We start from the raw sequence: 20,322 nt of genomic DNA, 5'->3' as shown, positions 1-20,322 counted from the left end.
AACTGTATTTGAATAAATTTGAATTCTTACCAGCAGAGAGTAAACCTTCTGATTACTCCCATATTTTGTCAATCTGCATAATTTTTTACATCTAATAAAATAATCCACTAAAGAAATCTATAGACAACCACACTTATGAATATTCATGCTAAAGTTCTAAAATACAAGATTAGCAACTAGAATACTGATTTATAAGAAAAGAATACCACATTATGACCAAGCAGGCTTTATTACAAGGAGACAAGAGTGGTTTAATATCAGCAACTCCACGCATAATCCATCTAGTCAACAGACTGAAGGAGAGTAACACATGATCACATCAAAAGATGCTAAAAAGGCATTGGATAAACTTAGCAGTCATACCTAAGAAAATCTCTTGATAAAACAGGAAATAATATATTTAAATAAGATAAAGATTATTTATTATAAGTAGCAACACAAATATTCTAAATAATTAAAGACTCAAACTATTTCAACTAAAAACAATGACAGAGATGTCTATCACCAGTATCACTCAACATTATGATGGAATTTCTAGACAATAAAGAATCTAGAAAATAATCTGTCAAACATCACAAAAAACAAGTTGTATTATTTTTGTGAGTGTCATTATATTTCTAAAAATCCAAGAGACTCTAGTGAAAATTGCTGAAATTAATGAGAAAATTTCCTAAGTATATATAATAAATTTGTTATATACCAGATAAGTACACAGGAAAAAAAAAAAAAAAACAAGCTTCTTCTTTATTTATAATGCTCCTTTAGAAAGGAAATGGAGAAAAAAAATCCATTTACATGACCATTCACAGTAATGACCAAAACGCTAACAAACAAGAATATTTAATAAAAATGACACAAGATTTAAATGAAGAGAACTTCAAATCTTACTACAGATATAGACAAGATCTGAGCAAACAGAAAATGATTAGTTCTTAGACAATATCATATGTCAAATTTCCCAAAATTAATCTGAAAATTTAATGTTATTTTAACTCCTAATCATTTAAAATGATCACAAACTTCAAATGGCCAAGAAACGTAGACAAAGAACAGTAGGCAGAGCATGGATGGGAGAATGCTCCGCCTGATCATTTTATAAAACCATTGTTCACAAATAGAATAGAAGCCACTGTGACTGAATCCATATGCTATTGCTATATGTAAAGAGAACTAGAAGTGAAACAGAATGGCATATTGAGAAATAAATCTTATCATATGTGAAAATTTAATATATGACAAAATTAGTGTTTCAATTCATTGGGAAAAGATAGCTTAATAACAGGTGCTGGGACAATTGGCAACTCACTTGGAAGAAAGTTGTACTTATAGCTTGCATTCTATACAAAAATAAATCCCAAATGGAGCAAAGCCAAACACAAAAAACATTAACAACGAAAACCAAAAATAAAATGCACAAGTCATTCCAGGAGACTACACAACCCATCCAGGGGTGAAGACCTTAAACAATACAGAATACTTCAAAATGTTTATAAATATATTCACAAGTGCTTATATTTTGAAAACTAAAATAATATTTTGGATATATACTAATATAAAATTTTGAATGGGAAAAATATTATAAACATGGTCAACAGAAAAATTATAGATCTGGAGAAAATTTGCAAATAAGAGTTTATATATAATAAAATCAGCACTTACAATTTTTCTAAAAAAAGACAATGAAAATATGGGCAAAATGCTAAAAATGAAAAAAATGAGTTAAAATTTTAAATGTGAATTTAAAAATACAAATACACAATTCATCTTAAGAATGAAATCCAAATGGCTAAATTTTCTATGGAAAAAGTACTTTTTAATGTGGTTAACAGACAGCTAATAAGAGTTAGGAAAAAATGTTTACAACCAAGAATAGGAAGGTTTAATATATGAAAAGCTAAACACAATAGAACCATAAGCAAAAATATGAATAAAAATTAAAATGAATATAAAGTTATAAATAAAATATACATATACATCCTTATGGTAGGCAGAATTCTTAGCTGGTCCCCATGATCTCTGCCCCTGGTGTTACTCCTATGATAATGCTACATTTACAGGGCAAAGAGACTTTGCAGATATAACTAAGGATACTAACAAGTTGAACTTAACATACAGAAAGGTCATTTTAACATAGATTTTAAATATATATTATATATATATATATATTTTAATATACATTTTCTGGGTGGACCTAACTTAGTCACATGAGTCCTTTAAAAGAGGTGTCTTCTATGACTGGTAGCAGAAAACAAAGAGAGTCAAAGCAGGAGGATTTGATGAATGCCTGCAAGCTTTGAAGATGGAGGGGACTATGTGCAAGGGCTGGAGGGAAGCTTCTAGGAGCTGATAACAACACTTGACCTCCATCCTACACCATACTACAACTCCAAAGAATGGAATTCTGCCAACATCAATGAGCTTGGAAATGTATTCTCCCCCAGAGCCTTTAGTTAGAAGCCCAGACTGGCACAAACCTTTATTTCAGCCTTATTGAGAACTAAATAGAGAGCCCAATCAAAGCCTGCTTTGAAAGAAGTTCAAACCCACAGAAATGTGAGATAATCAGTGGGTGCTGTTTTAAGCTGCTAGATTTGTGGTAATTTGTTATGCAGCAATATAATAGGTCATTTAATTATGAGTGAAATCCAAATGACCAAAGAACATATGGAAAATTGTCCAGATTTACAGTAGTATTGAAAATGCAAATAAAATAACACTGAGAAATCACTATACCCACCACCAGCCTTTTATTTTTCCTTTCCTTTTTAAAAAAATTGCTAATGGGTATAAAGGGTAAGAGTATTTTCATACATTTACTTATGGAAATATAAACTGTCCAGGCATTTTGGGAAACAACCTGTCAATATCTATTTTAAAATTTTAAATCTACATATTCCCTTGGCCCAGCAATTCTACTCCAGGGAATCTATTCCATAGAAGTGAAATATCACGGTCATGAATATGCACGCAGGCACAATGACCGTAACAGCTAAAATCTGCTCACAAAGTAAATGCCCATCAACGTGGAAGAGGTTTAATAATGTCTTCATCATCATACAGTATTACGCAGCATTAAAAAGAGTAAGAGCTGAAAGACACACCTGGAGGGATTTTCATCATCCATTACTGAATGAGAAAAGATGCTGAGGATATACACAATCCCAGTGACACACTAAAAAATCTCATTTATATAAATGTATGTACATTAAGGAATTTAAAAGAGATGTATATATGTCCAGACTTGTAAGGGGCTCACAATACACATCACATTTTAGAAAGCTGCAGAAAAATACAACACCCTGTAATATTTGGGTATACATATCTGTGTGATTAAAGGATAAAGACAGATATATCAGGCTGCTACAAGGGAGGAGAGAGTGAAATGATATGGCAGAATATGATTAGTTTTGTCATTATGCATCTTTATTAGTTCATCTATTGCTCATTTGTGATGTTCTTTTAATGGTAATATTTTATAGTACTATTGCCTGGAGAATCTCATGGACAGAGGAACCTGGCGGGCTACAGTTCACAGGGTCACACAATAGACACGACTGAAGCAACTTAGCACACGCATAGTACTATTAATCTGTATCACTCTTGTAACCCGAAAAACATCAAATCATTACCTTTCCTCTGTTTTTCCTCAGTAGTTATCACAAATATTCTATGTATTCTACTTATATTGTTTCCCCCAACTGTAATGTCCACTCCATCAGGTAAAGGGTTTTGTCTGTTCACTGCTGAATGTCAGCACCTAGAACTGTCTGGCACAAAGCAGGCACTCAATTATTGAGGAAAGTAATATTTTATGTATAACTTCTTTAGGGCTCCTCTTGAGGTTCCTTTTAACCTTATTTCGCCTAAAAACCTGGTATTTCAGAAGCTATCAAGACTGTGAATTACATGGTAGCCTACTGGGCTCTTCTGCCCATGGAATTTTCCAGGCAAGAGTGGAGTGGGTTGCCATTTCCTTCTCCAGGGGATCCTCCCGACCCAGGGATTGAACCCAGGTCTCTCACACTACAGTCAGACGATTAACCCTCTGAGCCACCAGGGAAGCCCGAATTACATGGAAAGATTGAAATCAAGCAGTGAATAACAGTTATTTCTTGGATGCTTATTACTGTCTGACATTTTATCAGGTGTTATCTAAGTAGGCAGATCTATGATACCCATTTCATAGATGACAAACCAACTCAGATTAGCTTACCTAAAGCTTCACGGACAACAAATGTCCTGCGACCAGGCCAGAATTTTGTTCTTTCCTCTGTGCTATACTGACCGTAAAGGAATCATATTTTAATAATTGAAAAGGACATAATAGTTCTCACCTAATACATAGGTTTAATATCATTTTGAGGCTTAGTCAAATAAATTCAGTAACATAATTTACTACTCTTCGATAATTCTATTAATGATTTGAAAGTCATTTGATTGTTAAATACAAATACCCTACCCTAAGTCTAATTAGTTGACTCTTTTATGCCTACAGTAATTAAGCTGTTCAGCTCAACACCTCAAGCCTCCTGGGCCCTGATGGACTGGCAGCTACAAATCAAGACAACACAACTGTTTCTAGAAGTTGGAATAAACATTTAGATAACTGCATCAAATCTTCAAGACAAAAACAGCCCTAAGAGCATCCTGAGGGATTTTGCTCTACACTCCCCAGAGGAATGCCTTTCCTGACAACGTTCTACTAGAGGAAGCTTCCTACCTCTTAGGAGAGAAAAAAAGACAGGGAGAGCAGGACTATCTGAGGGTCACAGGGGAAGAGTAGTGCATAGTCTGGGCCCAAGCTGGTCAAGGCAGGGTCAGCTTCCAGGTTGGAGAGTCCCCTATCAAGGCATCAGAGGCCAGTGGGTTAGTGTTCACGAAGTTAGGGGGACAAAAGGGACACAAGAGGACTTATAGAGACCACCTACTTCCCTACACGGTTTGCTCAGGTTCAAAGGCGGCAAATCGGAAATGGACAACAGAAGAGGGAGCTGCCTTGGGCATTCTGTTGTCACCTTCCAGGTGAGGTCCAAATTTCTCCCAAGGAAGGTGCAGACCCAATCTCAGCACCAGCTCCACATACCTAAATACACCTGAGATCACCTGGCAGGGACACTTCCCCCCACCCCACCTTTGTCTTTGACGTTCTGGATAGATTTAGAGTTTTAAGAAGTGTTCTCCAGTCACTCAACCAATAAATATTTATCAGATACTTTCTATATGGTGAGGCACCGGGAGAGGTGTTAAAGGGAATATAAGAAAAATAAACATGGTCCCTGCCTCAAGGAGCTTACAGAGACAGCGGCAAACAAAAAGTCATTACCTTCTATTTTTTAGGTGACAAATGAGCAATAACTAATTGGTAAAATCTGAGTTGAGAATGAGTTTAGAATCAAGGCATTCAGAATAAAACACATCACTGCCTGTTCTTCACGCCTCAAAAAAATCCACAAGATTTTGAAAGATAATATATGTAAATCAGACTTACTGTATCTTCCTTGCCAATCTTTGTACCCTGAAAACAATTTCTAAAATTCACACAAAAATAAAACATGATTATCTGTAGAGGCAAGCTATATGTAACTTGCATACATTGCGGGTATAAAACTGCCTGGATCTATAATCTTCCAGTTTGAAAGTAAAATTTCTGCCTCCAGAAAGCAATAGTGTTTCGAAAGAGAAAAAGGTCTGCTTGCAAGCTTTATTTTCTTAAATTGCAATCAATACATATATATTCCAAGGTATCTCACAACAAGAGAATTAAGTAACTTATTGTCCTGCTTGTTTAAAAGGCTGATCAAAGGAATAAAAGGAAGTCTGAATGTTCTAGATTTGGGAGAAAGCCTCATTTCTTCTGACTCTGAGACACACAAGGAAATTGAACAGGTACTATTTCATTGAAAAACAGTGTCCAATTAAATGAACTGATTTTGGCTAAACATGAGTATTTTCAAAATCTGTGAATGGCAAGATCTAATCTTGACTTGTTCACTCTCAAGGGACACGATTAACATTATTTATGTGCTACACATGCTCTATCTTAATGCTCCATACATTTTAACACGCATCAAATGCACAAGGCTCCATGGTTTACCTGCAAGCTATGTATAAAAATACTGCTTTTCCAATCAGCAAAATGCTGAGATATTTACAACATATGGAAGAATTCCTACATGGCACTTGGGTATTGGTAGGGAGTGGGGGTCAGGAGTGTTATCCATAAATGACTATCAGAAAGACATACGAGACCACTCTGTTCTTTTTCTAAAATATACGCTGAGTGAAATAACTCCATCAATAGGATATTCTGAAACATGTGGGCTCAAAGTCTGTAGAAAAAGATAAAAATATTTTTTTAAATGATTCTAAAAGCACAGTCAGAATCATTCAAAATAGAACTCATCCTATTAAAATGATTCTAATCTTTTCATAAGATTACTACTTGGTCAAATTAGGACATTTCTTACATGCCTGGTCTTCCTTCTGACTTATGCAGATGACACAGTGTATCTGGGCCTCTCTTAATATAGCTTCCTACAATACAAAGTTATGTCATCTGACAGTTTAACCAGGGAACTCCAGGATATTTTGATGTATTCCCTAAAAATTGTTAATTTATATAACAGGAATCAATGATAAAGAAACCAGAACTGGAACCATTCACTTTGAGAGACCGTAAGGACCTTAGAGGTCATCTTTCCAGGCCATTTAAAGGGAAAGGAAAACAATGGGTGATGGGTTCAGATCAGAGGTTCATCTTCCCCTACGCTCTCACCCAAGTTATCCAACACCCAGAACAAACTTTCTGATGAATTTCTTTTGCTCTAATGTAAGTTAACCTTATTTATGAAAAACTACTGCCTTGATTCCTGAATATTCATTGGAAGGACAGATGCTGAAGCTCCAATACTCTGGCCACCTGATACGAAGAACTGACTCACTGGAAAAGACCCAATGAGGTTCCAATACTTGGAAAGACTGAGGGCAAAAAGAGAAAAGGGGGACAAAGAGAGAAAATGAGATGGTTGGATGGCATCACCGACTCAATAGACATGAGCCTGAGCAAATTCCAGGAGATGGCGGAGGACAGGGAAACCTGGCATGCTGCAGTCCATGCGGTCGCAGAGTTGGGCACAACTTAGCAACTCAACAACTGCCTTGATTTCCTGCTATAAGGAAAGAGTAGGTGGATGTCAATATACAGTAACGTTTCTAACACATTATATAAACCACAAGCTGCTTATTTTCTTAACACATGCTTATGCCTAACATTGAATTTTGCTTTCCATGAATGCATTTTTTTTTAAAATCAAAGTTCTTCAGTTTGGGAATTCTCATTTGTGAATGATGGGCTTCCTACCATTACCCTTAATTTGATGGTGCTATTATATGAGGTAATTAAAAAATATCTTTGGTTTGAGATTATAAATTGGAAACCCGATACACCCCCTGGATCTTATGAGGGCATGAAAAACTTTGGCACATGAATTAACAATACTAACTCTAGTACTCTTAAGTGCTATTTAACAAATATTTTGCTGACTGTGTGTGTGTGTGTGTGAGCTGCTCAGTCATGTCTGATTCTTTGCGACCCCATGGACTATAGCCCATCAGATTCCTCTGTCCATGGAATTCTGGAGTGGGTTGCCGTTCCCTTCTCCAGGGCATCTTCCCTCCCTGGGGATCAAACCTAGATTGCCAGCATTGCAGGCAGATTCTTCACCGTCTGAGCCACCAGGCTAGCCCACTGGATTAATTATCTCTTTAAAGAGGCACAAGGAAGTCTACATTAAGTAAGCATCTAGACCAGTCTGCCTGTAAGGTGACTGGCTAAAACACCAGGGACAAGAGAATTTTCTATGAAATATACCATTCTGATGGGAAAGATATTGCAGATTTTATTCCTCCAAGTCTGACCAAAACCACCATTACCTTTAATATAGTATCAACTAAGGAATAAGAAAAGGCTTAGGGTTCTGTAAGATCTTAGTGAAACTTAAAGTAAGTAATTTTCTATTAGGCAGGTTTTGGATTATGTTTTGTTTTGAAAAGTATACAAAATAAACTGAAGTTTGTGTTTCAGAAAATACGGAATATAATTTTAAGAGTTGCATGCCAGTGCTTCTCCACAGAACTAAAGCATCCCCATCATCATAAGCAACAGTTGTAACTGAGAAGTAACAAGTGAAGTGATGCACTGTGGTTATAGTGTTTGAGGTAAAGCTGCTACCAGACTTACAGGTGTTCCTGGGGGAATACTCTGGTGCCAGGACAACCTAGGATCCCTTAACATCTTAGTGGTGCCTTTGGAAAACCCAACGGAGGTTAAAATGCAACTGTGAACCTGGGCTGACCCCAGTGGGTCCATCAATCGATGAAACACTTCTGGCGCCATCTTGACCTTCTGAGCTAGATTATAGTAACTCCAGCAAATCATGGCTCAATTCTCATTACAAGGGATAAAAGAGACATTTCTGATAATACTGAAGCATGTGTACATACCAAAGCATAGAACACTACAGCAGCATACGAAACATCACAGAAGAGTGGATAGTTTCAAGGACACCAGAAGAGGTACTTTTTAGATTCTGTATAGTATTGTGACTCCAGATTGGAACAAAGAGACTGTCAAGCTCTGGGCAGGGGAAGCCCTTGAAAAATACTGTTGATTTGAAGGAGCAAGGGGCAGAAGGCTTATGCTTGTTAAGTAACCAAACAAAAAAATAAGTAAAAGCACATTAGATTTATATGTGTATGTGTGTATAGGGTTTTTAAAGTTATGTAACTGAATACTTTAGGAAAAATATATATGTGTCCCTAAAAATATCATGATCCAATTGTATGGGGCATTTTAATTTTACTGGCTTTCCAAAGGTCCAAAGTTTCTATAACAATAAATTTCTCCACCTTCCTTACAATCAATAATTAAGATTGGTTTATCTCTGTGGATTCACATCTACTTTACCTAATACACTTTTATTTTGCTGCACCCTTTTACTACCTCCCCACCAAACAAAATCAAGTTGTATTGAAGTATTTTAACTGCAAATCCACTAGATTCCATTCTGACAAATATTTCAATTCATGAGACACCTTATCTATATTTGTACACTTTATTTAAAAACAAATAATACACTTAGAGTCACCAAAAAAGGATATCTTAATTAGCTTATCCATATCCTGAATTTACAAGAGAAACTTCTTGCACCACAAAAATTAGCATTTGGATTAATTTACATTAATTGATATACTTAATATTTAAAATACCTGAAGATCAAACCATCTGGCTCAGGGCTCACCAGTTAGAGGGATGAAGGGGTGTGGAGAAAAGGAGCTGTTTAGGAATCTGAACTGATGCCCTGAGGTCAGCTCTAGTAAACTGAACTTGAGAAGCATAAAACAAGCAGTGGATTACAGGATTACAAAGAAGTGGTTCTTCCTAAAAACAAAAAACAGCTATTAGATTATATAGTTGGGATAGGTATAAAGGATATCTCTTAATCTGGATTGGAAAAAAGTTATGAGAAGGGGGTTGCATTTATTTCTCACAAGAGGTAAATTTCAGCCAAACAATGAGAAGAAAGTAGGGAGGGTGGAATGTGGTAGACTGAAGGCTTTCTGATTGCTGATAATACCAAATCTAGCAGCTTTCTACAAGCCAACTAAAATACCATCCTCTGAGAAATTTTCAGAGAGGAGCTAACACACAACCAGGGAAAAATCATTCTACATTAACAAGGCACTCACTGGTTCACGGCCTGCTAAAAACCCAGGCAGACATTAGAGTTAATCTGAAATAAAATGAACTTTCTAATTTGCATCAGAGGGATGACAGGCATGTGGTCCCAGTTAAATCAAATCTAAATCTTGACTAGCAAAGATCCAGAAAATTCTGACGCTTAAGCACCACTTCAGGAATACTGCTAGAATAAGTAAATGGGATCTAGAGATCTCTGTTTGGCTTTATATTTGTTTTTGTTTTTGTTTTTTTGATAAAAAAAAAAAAGATGCAGTCTGTTTGTGAACAGACTTTGTGAACCTGGTGTCCCTAGGAATGACACTAAGATCCAGCTGGATGATGGATATATGGCCAATTAAAAACTTTCAGGAACAAAAGTCAAATGATTCAAATCATCTACAAAGAACCTGACCTTTGTTTTTAAACACAGATATGTTAGTTTTCTGGACCTTCCTCTAAAATGAATTTAAGGAATTGAGATATTTCAGAAAAATATACATACAATTTCTGTCAGCTACTATTTTTGTACAACCTGAATCCCAGTGTTAAAACAAAATACTACAATTATATAAATGACTAAACAAAGAACACAGTAACAGAGACAACTTCTGAGCAAATAAAATGAATGATTATGTACTGAATAGCCTTGAAACAGCTTTCAAAGGATAAAGTAAGCTGAAGGAAATCAGAGCTCCTTTCCCATGTAAATCAGTAACAACTCGGCTCTTGGTTGAAAACATTACATAGACATATACTAACCAGAGATTATCTCCAGCTCACTATCAACATGGATGACAAATTTTAAGCAGTTCTTGCAAAAGAAAATAAAAATTAATTCGAAGCCTTTCGATCTAATCTGTGAACACCTTTGTTCAATATAACTTAAATGACATAGCCTGAGAAAAGCACCAACAAAGATTTTTTAAACTGCATCCAACCACTATTTTCGATGTCATAAAGATTTGCTTGAGTCAAAAATGGCAGCAATGACAAAGAGGTAGATATGAAAAATGCCATTTAAATACTCTTCTTAGGTGGAATTTTAACTAGTTCAGGTGTTTAATTTAAAAACAATTTTTACTAGTTAAATCTTCATCATATAAGAATTGCATGACATGCTCTTGTGTAAAGGGGAAATACATGAAGTACTAAAAAAAAAATGAGCCTTTAAAAATTATATTTACTTAGCTAACATTAATGAGATCCTGTAATTTTGATGAATCAGTAATTTTTCCTTTTACCTGAACTTGATTTATAATGAAATAATAGTTATTTTCTTCTCTACTGAAATTTCTAGGAATTCACATTCAGAATTCTTGGAAAGTACTTATGATGCTCAGAAGAGCACGAAGACAGCGCATGAAATGTCCCCTGAAGTCCTAGAAGTTTTACAGACACATTAAAAAGACACTGATGGTCACAAATCAGGACCTTCACAGATGGGCAAACACTCAAATAACACGACACACACACACACACACACTCACTCACTCACACACTCTCTCACACCTCTTCCCCACAAAACAACTCAATTCTCATCCTCACTGTAAGGCTGAATTTGTATTTTTTTTTTTTAAAGGCACCTCTCTTTCTCTAGCTATTGCCTTCTTGATGATATCAGTTTTGTCAAAAATCCTGAATGCTCAATGGAAATAGTTCAGTACTGAGAATGGAACATTTTTCAATTCACATTTGAATAGCCAGGTTTTCTTACATTCAGATTTTAATAAACTAGAATGACAGTCTTTAAAACAAGCATGCTAGCCTATAATGAATATCGTATATACAGTAAACATTTAGAACTATATATTATACTGCAAAAGCAAACAGCACAACACTCATCATACTCGTCATTACCTGCTGTGGACACTATCTCCAAAAATGAAAATACAAAACAGTAAAATGCACCTATGGTTTTATATATATATATATAATATATATAGTCTATATATATTATATATATCAATACAATATATATAATATATATTTATAAAATATACATACATTTTAGACATTTTCAAATAAATCTTCATTATCTCCAAAAGAAACTTATAGCAAGAACACTGAAGGAATGAAACTCAGATAAACAAATTTCTCACAAAGTTCATTATCAGTGATACAGCTCAATTTCCCCCTTTAGTCATAACTAAAATGATTATAAAAGCTAAATACTTTGCATAACTAATTAATCTGTTTAATGGCAAAAATTGCTAAACATGTTCAATAGAAAAATACTGAAGGTCATTATATTACTTATGTTAAATATCTGTCTATGGTTTGAGTAGCAAATGAGCTCCATATGACAGCTGAGTTTCGAGAAGGGTGCTGCAAGCTCCCAGGGATGTACCCATAGCATATGAAAATAAGGCAGGGACCCACCTCATCTGCTGATTTTCATACTCTTCCAATACATTTCATTCAAAATATTTACAAATAAAGCACTATGAAAACATTTCAATCATTGTTCAAATCTGGGATTTGTTCATTTTGTCAATTTTCATTGAAGTTTTGATAGGCTGAGGGAAAAGTCACACAAACACACACACATATATATGCTTCTATCTGGTTGGAAGACAGCTTTGGCTCATTTCTAGGCTGAGATCGTAACAGTGCTAGTGGAGAAGAAATCCCTGTTTCTGGGTACAACCTCCAAGAGCACAGCATTGGCTTTCTAAGGAACTTTCAACAGTTCCATCATTTGCACTACAGTCTACATATCTCATGGTTATTTCCCACTTACTAACAGAAAAATTTCAACCATGAGACCTAAAATGCAGGTGAAGAGAGTGTCTTAGTTTTGAGAATTCCAGTTGACAGAAGTAAAGCAGGCACTGAACACCCTGGAAGGTAATTAAAGCAATAATTGGTAGAACAATAGCTTGTAGTCATCCATCACAAATATGCCAATTAAGAGCACCTTACTGAAATTTTCCAGTATCCTTCTACAAATGTTAGGTCAGTCACATCATTTATTTACTTTGTGAAGAAGCCAAAAAGGAATTCACCAAACACAACGTGGAATTCTATACCCGCACAGGAATATAAACATTTACCTGGTAGCTCATGTCCAGGTCAATTCATTTGAATATACAAAGCAGTCCCTTGAGCCCATTGTTAAGCACATAAAAAATGACAAGGTAGCCGTGTCAAAATAAAGCGCATCTGTGTATCAACCAGGAAATTTTAACAAAGATCCTTAAAGAAAACCTGCCTGTATACTGCAGAATTCTCAAGGCAGATAAGCAGACATTTTAAAGAAAAATTGTCAATTAATATCCACACTATCATGTTAATGCTTCTTCAGGGAGTACATGTACGTATTAGAAGTGCCATTGCTATGATAATGGAATATGTGGGCATAGGAATGTAGAAATTACATCTGAGAGCCTATTAAAAGTACATTTTGCTGAAAATTTGGGAATTAGTAACATTTCTGATTTCCAGATTGGTCTCTGCCATATTGGACAAATAAGAAAGTGCAAGAGGAAGAGGGGAGACAGCTGCAGGGATAAGGTCTACATACCATGTCCAGACAGTGGGGTCACGTAAATCCCAAGAGCTAACCATATGTGTGGGTCATTGGTAAGTTGAGCTTAGAGAACCACGGGCCTTCAAGACATGGTTTTCCCCAGAAACAATACTGACCACTGCCCATTAAAACATGCTATGTATTCCAATGAAACACTGGAGGTGGGGTAGGGCAAGGGAAAGAAAGAGAGAACCCTCTAGCCAATATTATACACCAAACTATTCCATCCAGATTTCCAAGAGGTTTTACTTCTTGGAGATATTAATAACGGAACTTCTGGGGCACAAACATTTGCTTTATTTAGTAATTCTGCAAAGGCAGCTGCCTGAGGTTAACCATACCCTTTGGACTATTAAAACATAATAATTATGAACTATTTTTGGTAGGTGTCAGATAATTTTAACATCAGAGGCAAAGAAGACAGAGATCATGTGAAGCATGGTTATGTGGGTTCTGGTGAGTACTTGCAAGGAACTTCCAGCTTTTCAATCACTAAATGGTATGATTTCATCAATATGAAATAAGTCACTCTGAAACTATAAATATCACACGAATAAAGTGAAATTTAAAATTAACAGAAATCATTATAAAGATATGCCCTGCTTGCCATTAAAAATAAACAGAATCTTAAACCTGAATAAGTTAAATTCTTTAGTAAAAGCAGACTCATATCAACTATTCTTCATAATGGTGAGTATTTTTGATAGCTAAACTTTAGCTTGGTACCAAATCTATTTTCAAAAATGTTAATACAATATAGAAATCTGCTTACAAACTAAATATTTGTTTAGCATTTCTGAATAATAATATATTTAACATATTATTGCATTTTTTTCCCTCTAATAAGTAAAATGTTTTGCCAGGTGCTTTATGAGAACAGTTGAAAGGAGTGCTAAATTAAAAACTCATTTTAACACTGTTTGGTCATTATGCACATAGGGGTTGGTACAGTAGATGTGATAAAGATTACCGTTTTAACTATCTAATATGTTTAACAAGATTTCTCAGGGGAGAAGTAGGTCTAAATTGCCATTCTTCCTTTATTCATTCCCAGTAATCAAGCTTTTTAATTATCCCTTACAATATGCCCTATTTACTCAATAGGGACAAGCTAAACCCACGTTTGTTCTTCGCTCAGGCCTGCCTAGCGAATTAGAACAACCTCAGAAATAAAAGCTTCTGTTTGGGGAAAAATTTTAAAGTTTTCAGGCTCACAGATTCAGCTGAGCTTGCAGCAACCTGAACAAACCTTAGTTTTAGAAAACAGTGTACGAATTGCAAAACTATACTTTAACAAATGTTCTCTGTGCTCCTTCAGCAGAACAAAAGGGCTGGATGGGTTGACTCTTGCCCTGGTCTTCTGTATCTCTTTTGTGCAGTTGATTACTTATAAAGAGCTAGAAGGTGAAGATGATGCATTGTGTCATACAAAGACTTTAGCCAGTGCATCCGCCCCAGCACTGGCTATATAGCATTTGGATGGGTGGAAAGCTACATCATGAATTGATTCTTCAAACTTTTTCCGATGAGCTGTGAACTCTTGGATACACGTCTTACTTTCTAGGTTCCATAAACGTATTGAACAGTCATGACCTATATTAAAAGAAAAGAAATTAAGAGAAAAATTACATTAAATGTGAAAACTGTAAGAATAAATAAATAATTCAAAGCTGTACTTACTGCCAGACATTAAGTACAGGCCATTTGGATCAACTGCTAAACTTGTAACGGCTTCTAGGTGGGCTACCATCGAGTGGATCAGTTTGCCTTTGGAAAAAGAGATTGTTACTCTTTAGTAATAGCTTTTCTCATCCTGAATACCAGCCAGCTACCACACTGCACTGGCTCTACCAGCCACCCCTCTCTGTGTAGTCTCTGCATCAAAGACTTTCCCAACTGCTAAAACAATGCATGTCTCCGTCCTTGCTCTAGCCATGGTGATGATGAGAAACAGAACGTCAACTTTCAGATTATATTTTTGGCTTTCACAATATGGAAGTCAGTAATTTGTACACAAATATTCCTTGAAGCCACGTTCATTAACTAAAACTCAGACATTATTAGTCACTAACTTTGCATCCTTTAGCTACACGCAAGTTATAGGTGTGGAAAGAGAAGCAGAGACTGCAACAACGACAAAGGGACAGAAAATCTGGCCACAATTTTGGTGGGAAGAGTATATGGAAAGATATTAAAACCAGTAACTTATTCATCAGTCACAGCTAAACAAAGTGAACAACAGTCGACAGCAGATTCTTAAGTAAATATGGCTACTACACAGTGCGTTCTCCCAGTCAGCTCTTCGTGTTTCCTTTAGACTAGTGAAAAATAACCTAATAAAAACTGGGAAAGCTTCCATACCCTCATGCAAATCCATCAGGACCAAATAATCAGTATTATAAAAAAAAAATTGGTCCATGGAGAAACAAATCAAATGACTCAGGGGTTTTCCATCTGTAACACTAAGAATCTTAAAAAATTAAACAATTTTAAACAAAACATAATGATCATATATATGCCCGTACTTCCAACATGTTTCTACTTTTCCACAATATGTTAATATTTTATTGGTATCCGAATGAATTTTTCATTATGTTCTGAGTAATAACCTTGGTCTAGGGCCAAAATATAGCACCTATTTACTATTAAATAAACCAAAATGATCCCATATGCTATCATGAACACTGATTCTTTGCAGAGTTAGATGAAGTAAAAACAAATGATCTGGGAGAGAATCTGTGTTTCAGTGCCTACTCCCTGACCATAAAGCCACCAACAGACACCAAAATTATAGTTGTGATTTTTTTTTTTCAATAATAATCAATTTAAATACATTCTTACCTGTATTGTTATCATAGAATTTGATGTGCCTGTCTTCATGGGCAGTGATGCTGATGGGAAGAGTGGGGTGACTGATGACTCTATTTATTTGGCAGGAAGAGTTGGCTGCTAAAAAGAAAACATTAAAGAGCAACACAAATTTGTCAAAGCTACCATTTCTTCACACAAAAGAGAACTGAACATTCACATAAGAGCCTGGAAAGTAGACGATGGACTTTTAATTTGACTTTAGTTCATTCATTCTGCAACTGTGTTCGTAACTGATGTTAGGAAATGAGACTCGTCTGAGAAACACTCTACTGACAAATCTAGAAATACTTGGGAATTAGAATTTCCTTTCCACCACCTGGTCTGTAGGGATGCCATGGAGAAATGAGCCCAGAGCCATAGGCATCTCTCATTTGACAGTGGTCTATGATACTTCTGCCACTTTCAGAAAATTCCATCATTATTTCATACGGATAATTTCCAAATTTAAATCTCAGCTTTGTATAAACACAGAGCTCTTTATCATATGGTCATTATCTAAAGATAAACATGACAAAGGGAGCTTCTTAACTTTTTAGTCTTCTCCTTCTCATCAAAATAGAAATGGTCATCAATAGATAATCTACCATGTATGGAATCTGAAAACAGCATCCTAACAGTACTTTTTTGTACACTATTTAATAATTTTTAAAGAGATCTTAATTATACATGCACACTGAGACGGGCGGGCCAACTGTCATTAGGTCCTTAACCTAGTGAATGAACTGAGGTCCAGAAAACAGCTGTTATAGGCCCCAAAATCATGGTAACAAGGCAGTACCTATTCCAGTGCCTACTCTACCCAAACTAGATGCCTCATGCAAATCAGGCAACTGTCAAAACAGGTACCTAAACTATCACAAGTTCCTCCTGAAAGTCTTTATTCAAATGGAAATCAATTATGAAGAACTTGTGTTTAGTGATTTTTGTTATCATACTTTTGATAAGGAAAAATCTACATAAAGATAACACTAATTTCAGAGATATCAAAGTTAAAATAATTATTATATTAATATCAGGGTCTTGGAAGAAGAAGGGATGTTTACAGAGTATAATTGGGGCAACCAGTAAATTTGAGTGTAAACAATAACTTATACAATAGGATTGTGTCATTGTAAATTCCTAGATTTTGATAATGTAATATGCTGTCAGAGAATGCCCTTGTTCTTAGGAATTACATACCTAAAGGACCTAGGGGTATAGGGATATAGTGTCTCTTAAGTGGCTCAGAATTTTAAAGTACACACATACAGATAATGACAAAGTAAATGTAACTAATATGGCAAAAGGTTAAAAACTAGTGAATTTGGGTGAAATGTAGCCAGAAGTTCTTATACTATTTTTGAAACTTTTCTTTAAACTTAAAACTTCAAAAATAAAGTGTTCTTAAAATTTTTTAAATCTCAGAATAAGTATCATGAAGTTATACTCACAACAGAAAATACAACTATGTTCAGTTAAAAATAGCTCCAATATTAGTCTACTCTACTGGATTTTCATATGGTACCTAGAAACATGACCTCTTAAAAGCTGAAAACAGTCTTTTTTCCAATGCTGACAGCAGGTGGCCACCCAGTCTGTTATCTATGTGCACAATAAAAGTCACCTGACCATGTGGAATGAACTCTGGGTTGGTTACACTCATTTTAAATGGTCCTAGACAAAGAATTTAGATTCAAAATTCATTCTATGGATGCTTTTTCCACCAGAAATAACAAATCATTGAGCAATATCCTCTGTAAGGTCTATCAGAATAACAACAACAACAAAAGTACTTTAGTAAAATATTCCATATATTTTGAGAGAGAGGTTTCTGAGAAGACCTTCAATTACTTTGAGATCTAGAAAATGAGTATGATAGAAATCAGGCAAAGAAAGTTCTTATTTAGTAATACTTTTTAAGGCACTTGATGGTAAGTCAGATAAGTAAAAGTCAGCAAATACAAAGAACACTAGAAATAAAGACCTACCAGCCATTATTCTAACAATGAACCTAAAACAATCCTCCAAATATTTATTTATATTCAGCTTGTGACTGAGAAATGGATTCACAAATACTCAGTTATCTCTTTCAACTACCTTCTACTTAATTAGGCCCAATCACCACTGGCAAGAAGGCAGGTAATTTATTCCGATTCTAAGAACAAACATCTTTCATCCTTCTAAATCATACAAAATTCACTTTTAGCTTAAAACATGTTTGGTCTGAACTTTAATTTAAAAAACACCTACTAAATTCCATAATACAGTAATACAGTCAAACATAAACAGCTAAGGGACTACAGTAGTCACAGTAGACAGCAATAAGTTTGTTTCATATAACTCTAAAGTAATCAAATTGTTGATTTAGGAAATGTCAGGACGTACCATCATAATCTAAAAGAGTTTTCACTTATTCCATTAATGCTGCCTTTTTTTCAAAACATTCTTGGGAGTCTTCTTCTGAAAATGCTTCTAGTTTCATTCCAATTCCAAAGAACTGCTAACTGCTAAGTCGCTTCAGTCGTGTCCAACTCTGTGCAACCCCATGGACGGCAGCCCACCAGGCTCCCCCGTCCCTGGGAGTCTCCAGGCAAGAACACTGGAGTGGGTTGCCATTTCCTTCTCCAAGGCAATGCCAAAGAATGTTCAAACTATCACATAATTGCACTCATTTCACACGCTAGCAAAGTAATGCTCAAAATTCTCCAATCTAGGCTTCAAATGTACGTGAACCAAGAACTTCCAGATGTTCAAACTGGATTTAGAAAAGCCAGAGGAACCAGAGATCAAACTGACAATATCTGCTGGATCACAGAAAAAGCAAGAGAATTCCAGAAAAACATCTGCTTTATTAACTACACTAAAGGCTTTGACTGTGTGAATCACAACAAAGTGTAGAAAATTTTTAAAGAGATGGGAATACCAGTCCACGACCTTGATGGACATACAGGTAAGAAATCTGTATGCAGGTCAAGAAGCAACAGTTAGAACTGGACATGGAACAATGAACTGGTTGGAAATTGGGAAAGGAGTATGTCAAGGCTGTATATTATCACCCTGCTTATTTAACTTATATGCAGAGTATGTCATGCAAAATGCTGGGCTGGATGAAGCACAAGCTGGAATCAAGATTGCCAGGAGAAATATCAATAACCTCAGATATGCAGATGACACCACCCTTATGGCAGAAAGTGAAGAGGAACTAAATAGCCCCTTAATGAAAGTGAAAGAGGAGAGTGAAAAAGCTGGCTTAAAACTCAACATTTAGAAAACTAAGATCATGGCATCCAATCCCATCACTTCATGGCAAATAGATGGGGAAACAATGCAAACAGTAAGCGACTTTATTTTCTTGGGCTCCAAAATCACTGGAGATGGTGACTGCAGCCATGAAATTAAAAGACGCTTGCTCCTTGGAAGAAAAGCTATGACCAACCTAGATAGCATATTCAAAAGCAGAGACATTACTTTGCCGACAAAGGTCCATCTAGTCAAAGCTATGGTTTTTCCAGTAATCATGCACGGGTGTGAGAGTTGGACCATAAAGAAAGCTGTGTGCTGAAGAACTGAAGCTTTTGAATTGTGGTGTTGGAGAAGGCTCCTGTGAGTCCCTTGGACTGCAAGGAGATCAAACCAGTCAATCCTAAAGGAAATCAGTCCTGAATCTTCACTGGAAGGACTGATACTGAAGCTGAAGCTCCAATACTTTGGCCACCTGATGGGAAGAACTGATTCACTGGAGAAGACCCTGATGCTGGGAAAGACTGAGGGAGGAGGAGAAGGGGACGACAGAGGATGAGATGGTTGGATGGCATCATCGACTTGATGGACATTAATTTGAGCAAGTAGTGATGGACAGGGAGGCCTGGCGTGCTGCAGTCCATGGGCTTTAATTTCATACTGGTTTTTCATCTTACTATAGGAGCTCTAGGTCATATATCTAAGCACTATTTTAAATTTACTGAAAGTCTAAAATGTATTTCTTGGAAAAAGAAAAAATTCATTTTCCTATTCCATAATCTAAATTTTTACTTTTTTGTCTCTTTTACATCCAAATAGTTCAAAGGTCCATTCAAACCTACCTCCCTAAATAATTCTTACAGGATAGCAAGAGAAAAAAGGAACAACAGATTGGAAAGAGAAAATGAAGAAAGCCAAAATGGAACGAAGGAATTTTTTGAGAGAAAAAGATAAAAGGGACAGG

General features: G+C 35.7%; 1 protein-coding gene across 3 annotated transcripts in view; it reads right to left on the bottom strand.

The window, feature by feature from the left end:
- Positions 1 to 210: 210 nt before the first annotated feature.
- Positions 211 to 20,322, bottom strand: part of STRN (striatin) — a 118,036-nt gene continuing 97,924 nt past the window's right edge. For 2 of the 3 annotated variants that reach the window (XM_042246278.2, XM_042246279.2), the window contains 3 exons: positions 16,110 to 16,217; positions 14,949 to 15,035; positions 211 to 14,861 (listed from right to left, as the gene is read on the bottom strand). In XM_042246278.2, the coding sequence (XP_042102212.1) occupies positions 14,692 to 14,861; positions 14,949 to 15,035; positions 16,110 to 16,217 (365 nt within the window). In that variant the 3' untranslated portion in view covers positions 211 to 14,691. The remainder of the gene's footprint in view (positions 14,862 to 14,948; positions 15,036 to 16,109; positions 16,218 to 20,322) is intronic. The other variant, XM_004006025.6, reaches the window with a different exon arrangement.

This window comes from Ovis aries, chromosome 3, assembly GCF_016772045.2.
Source record: "Ovis aries strain OAR_USU_Benz2616 breed Rambouillet chromosome 3, ARS-UI_Ramb_v3.0, whole genome shotgun sequence".
In the NCBI taxonomy this organism is placed as follows: Eukaryota; Metazoa; Chordata; class Mammalia; order Artiodactyla; family Bovidae; genus Ovis; species Ovis aries.
The sequence above is the reverse complement of the archived record's forward strand: the minus strand, read 5'-3'. Positions and strand labels throughout refer to the sequence as shown.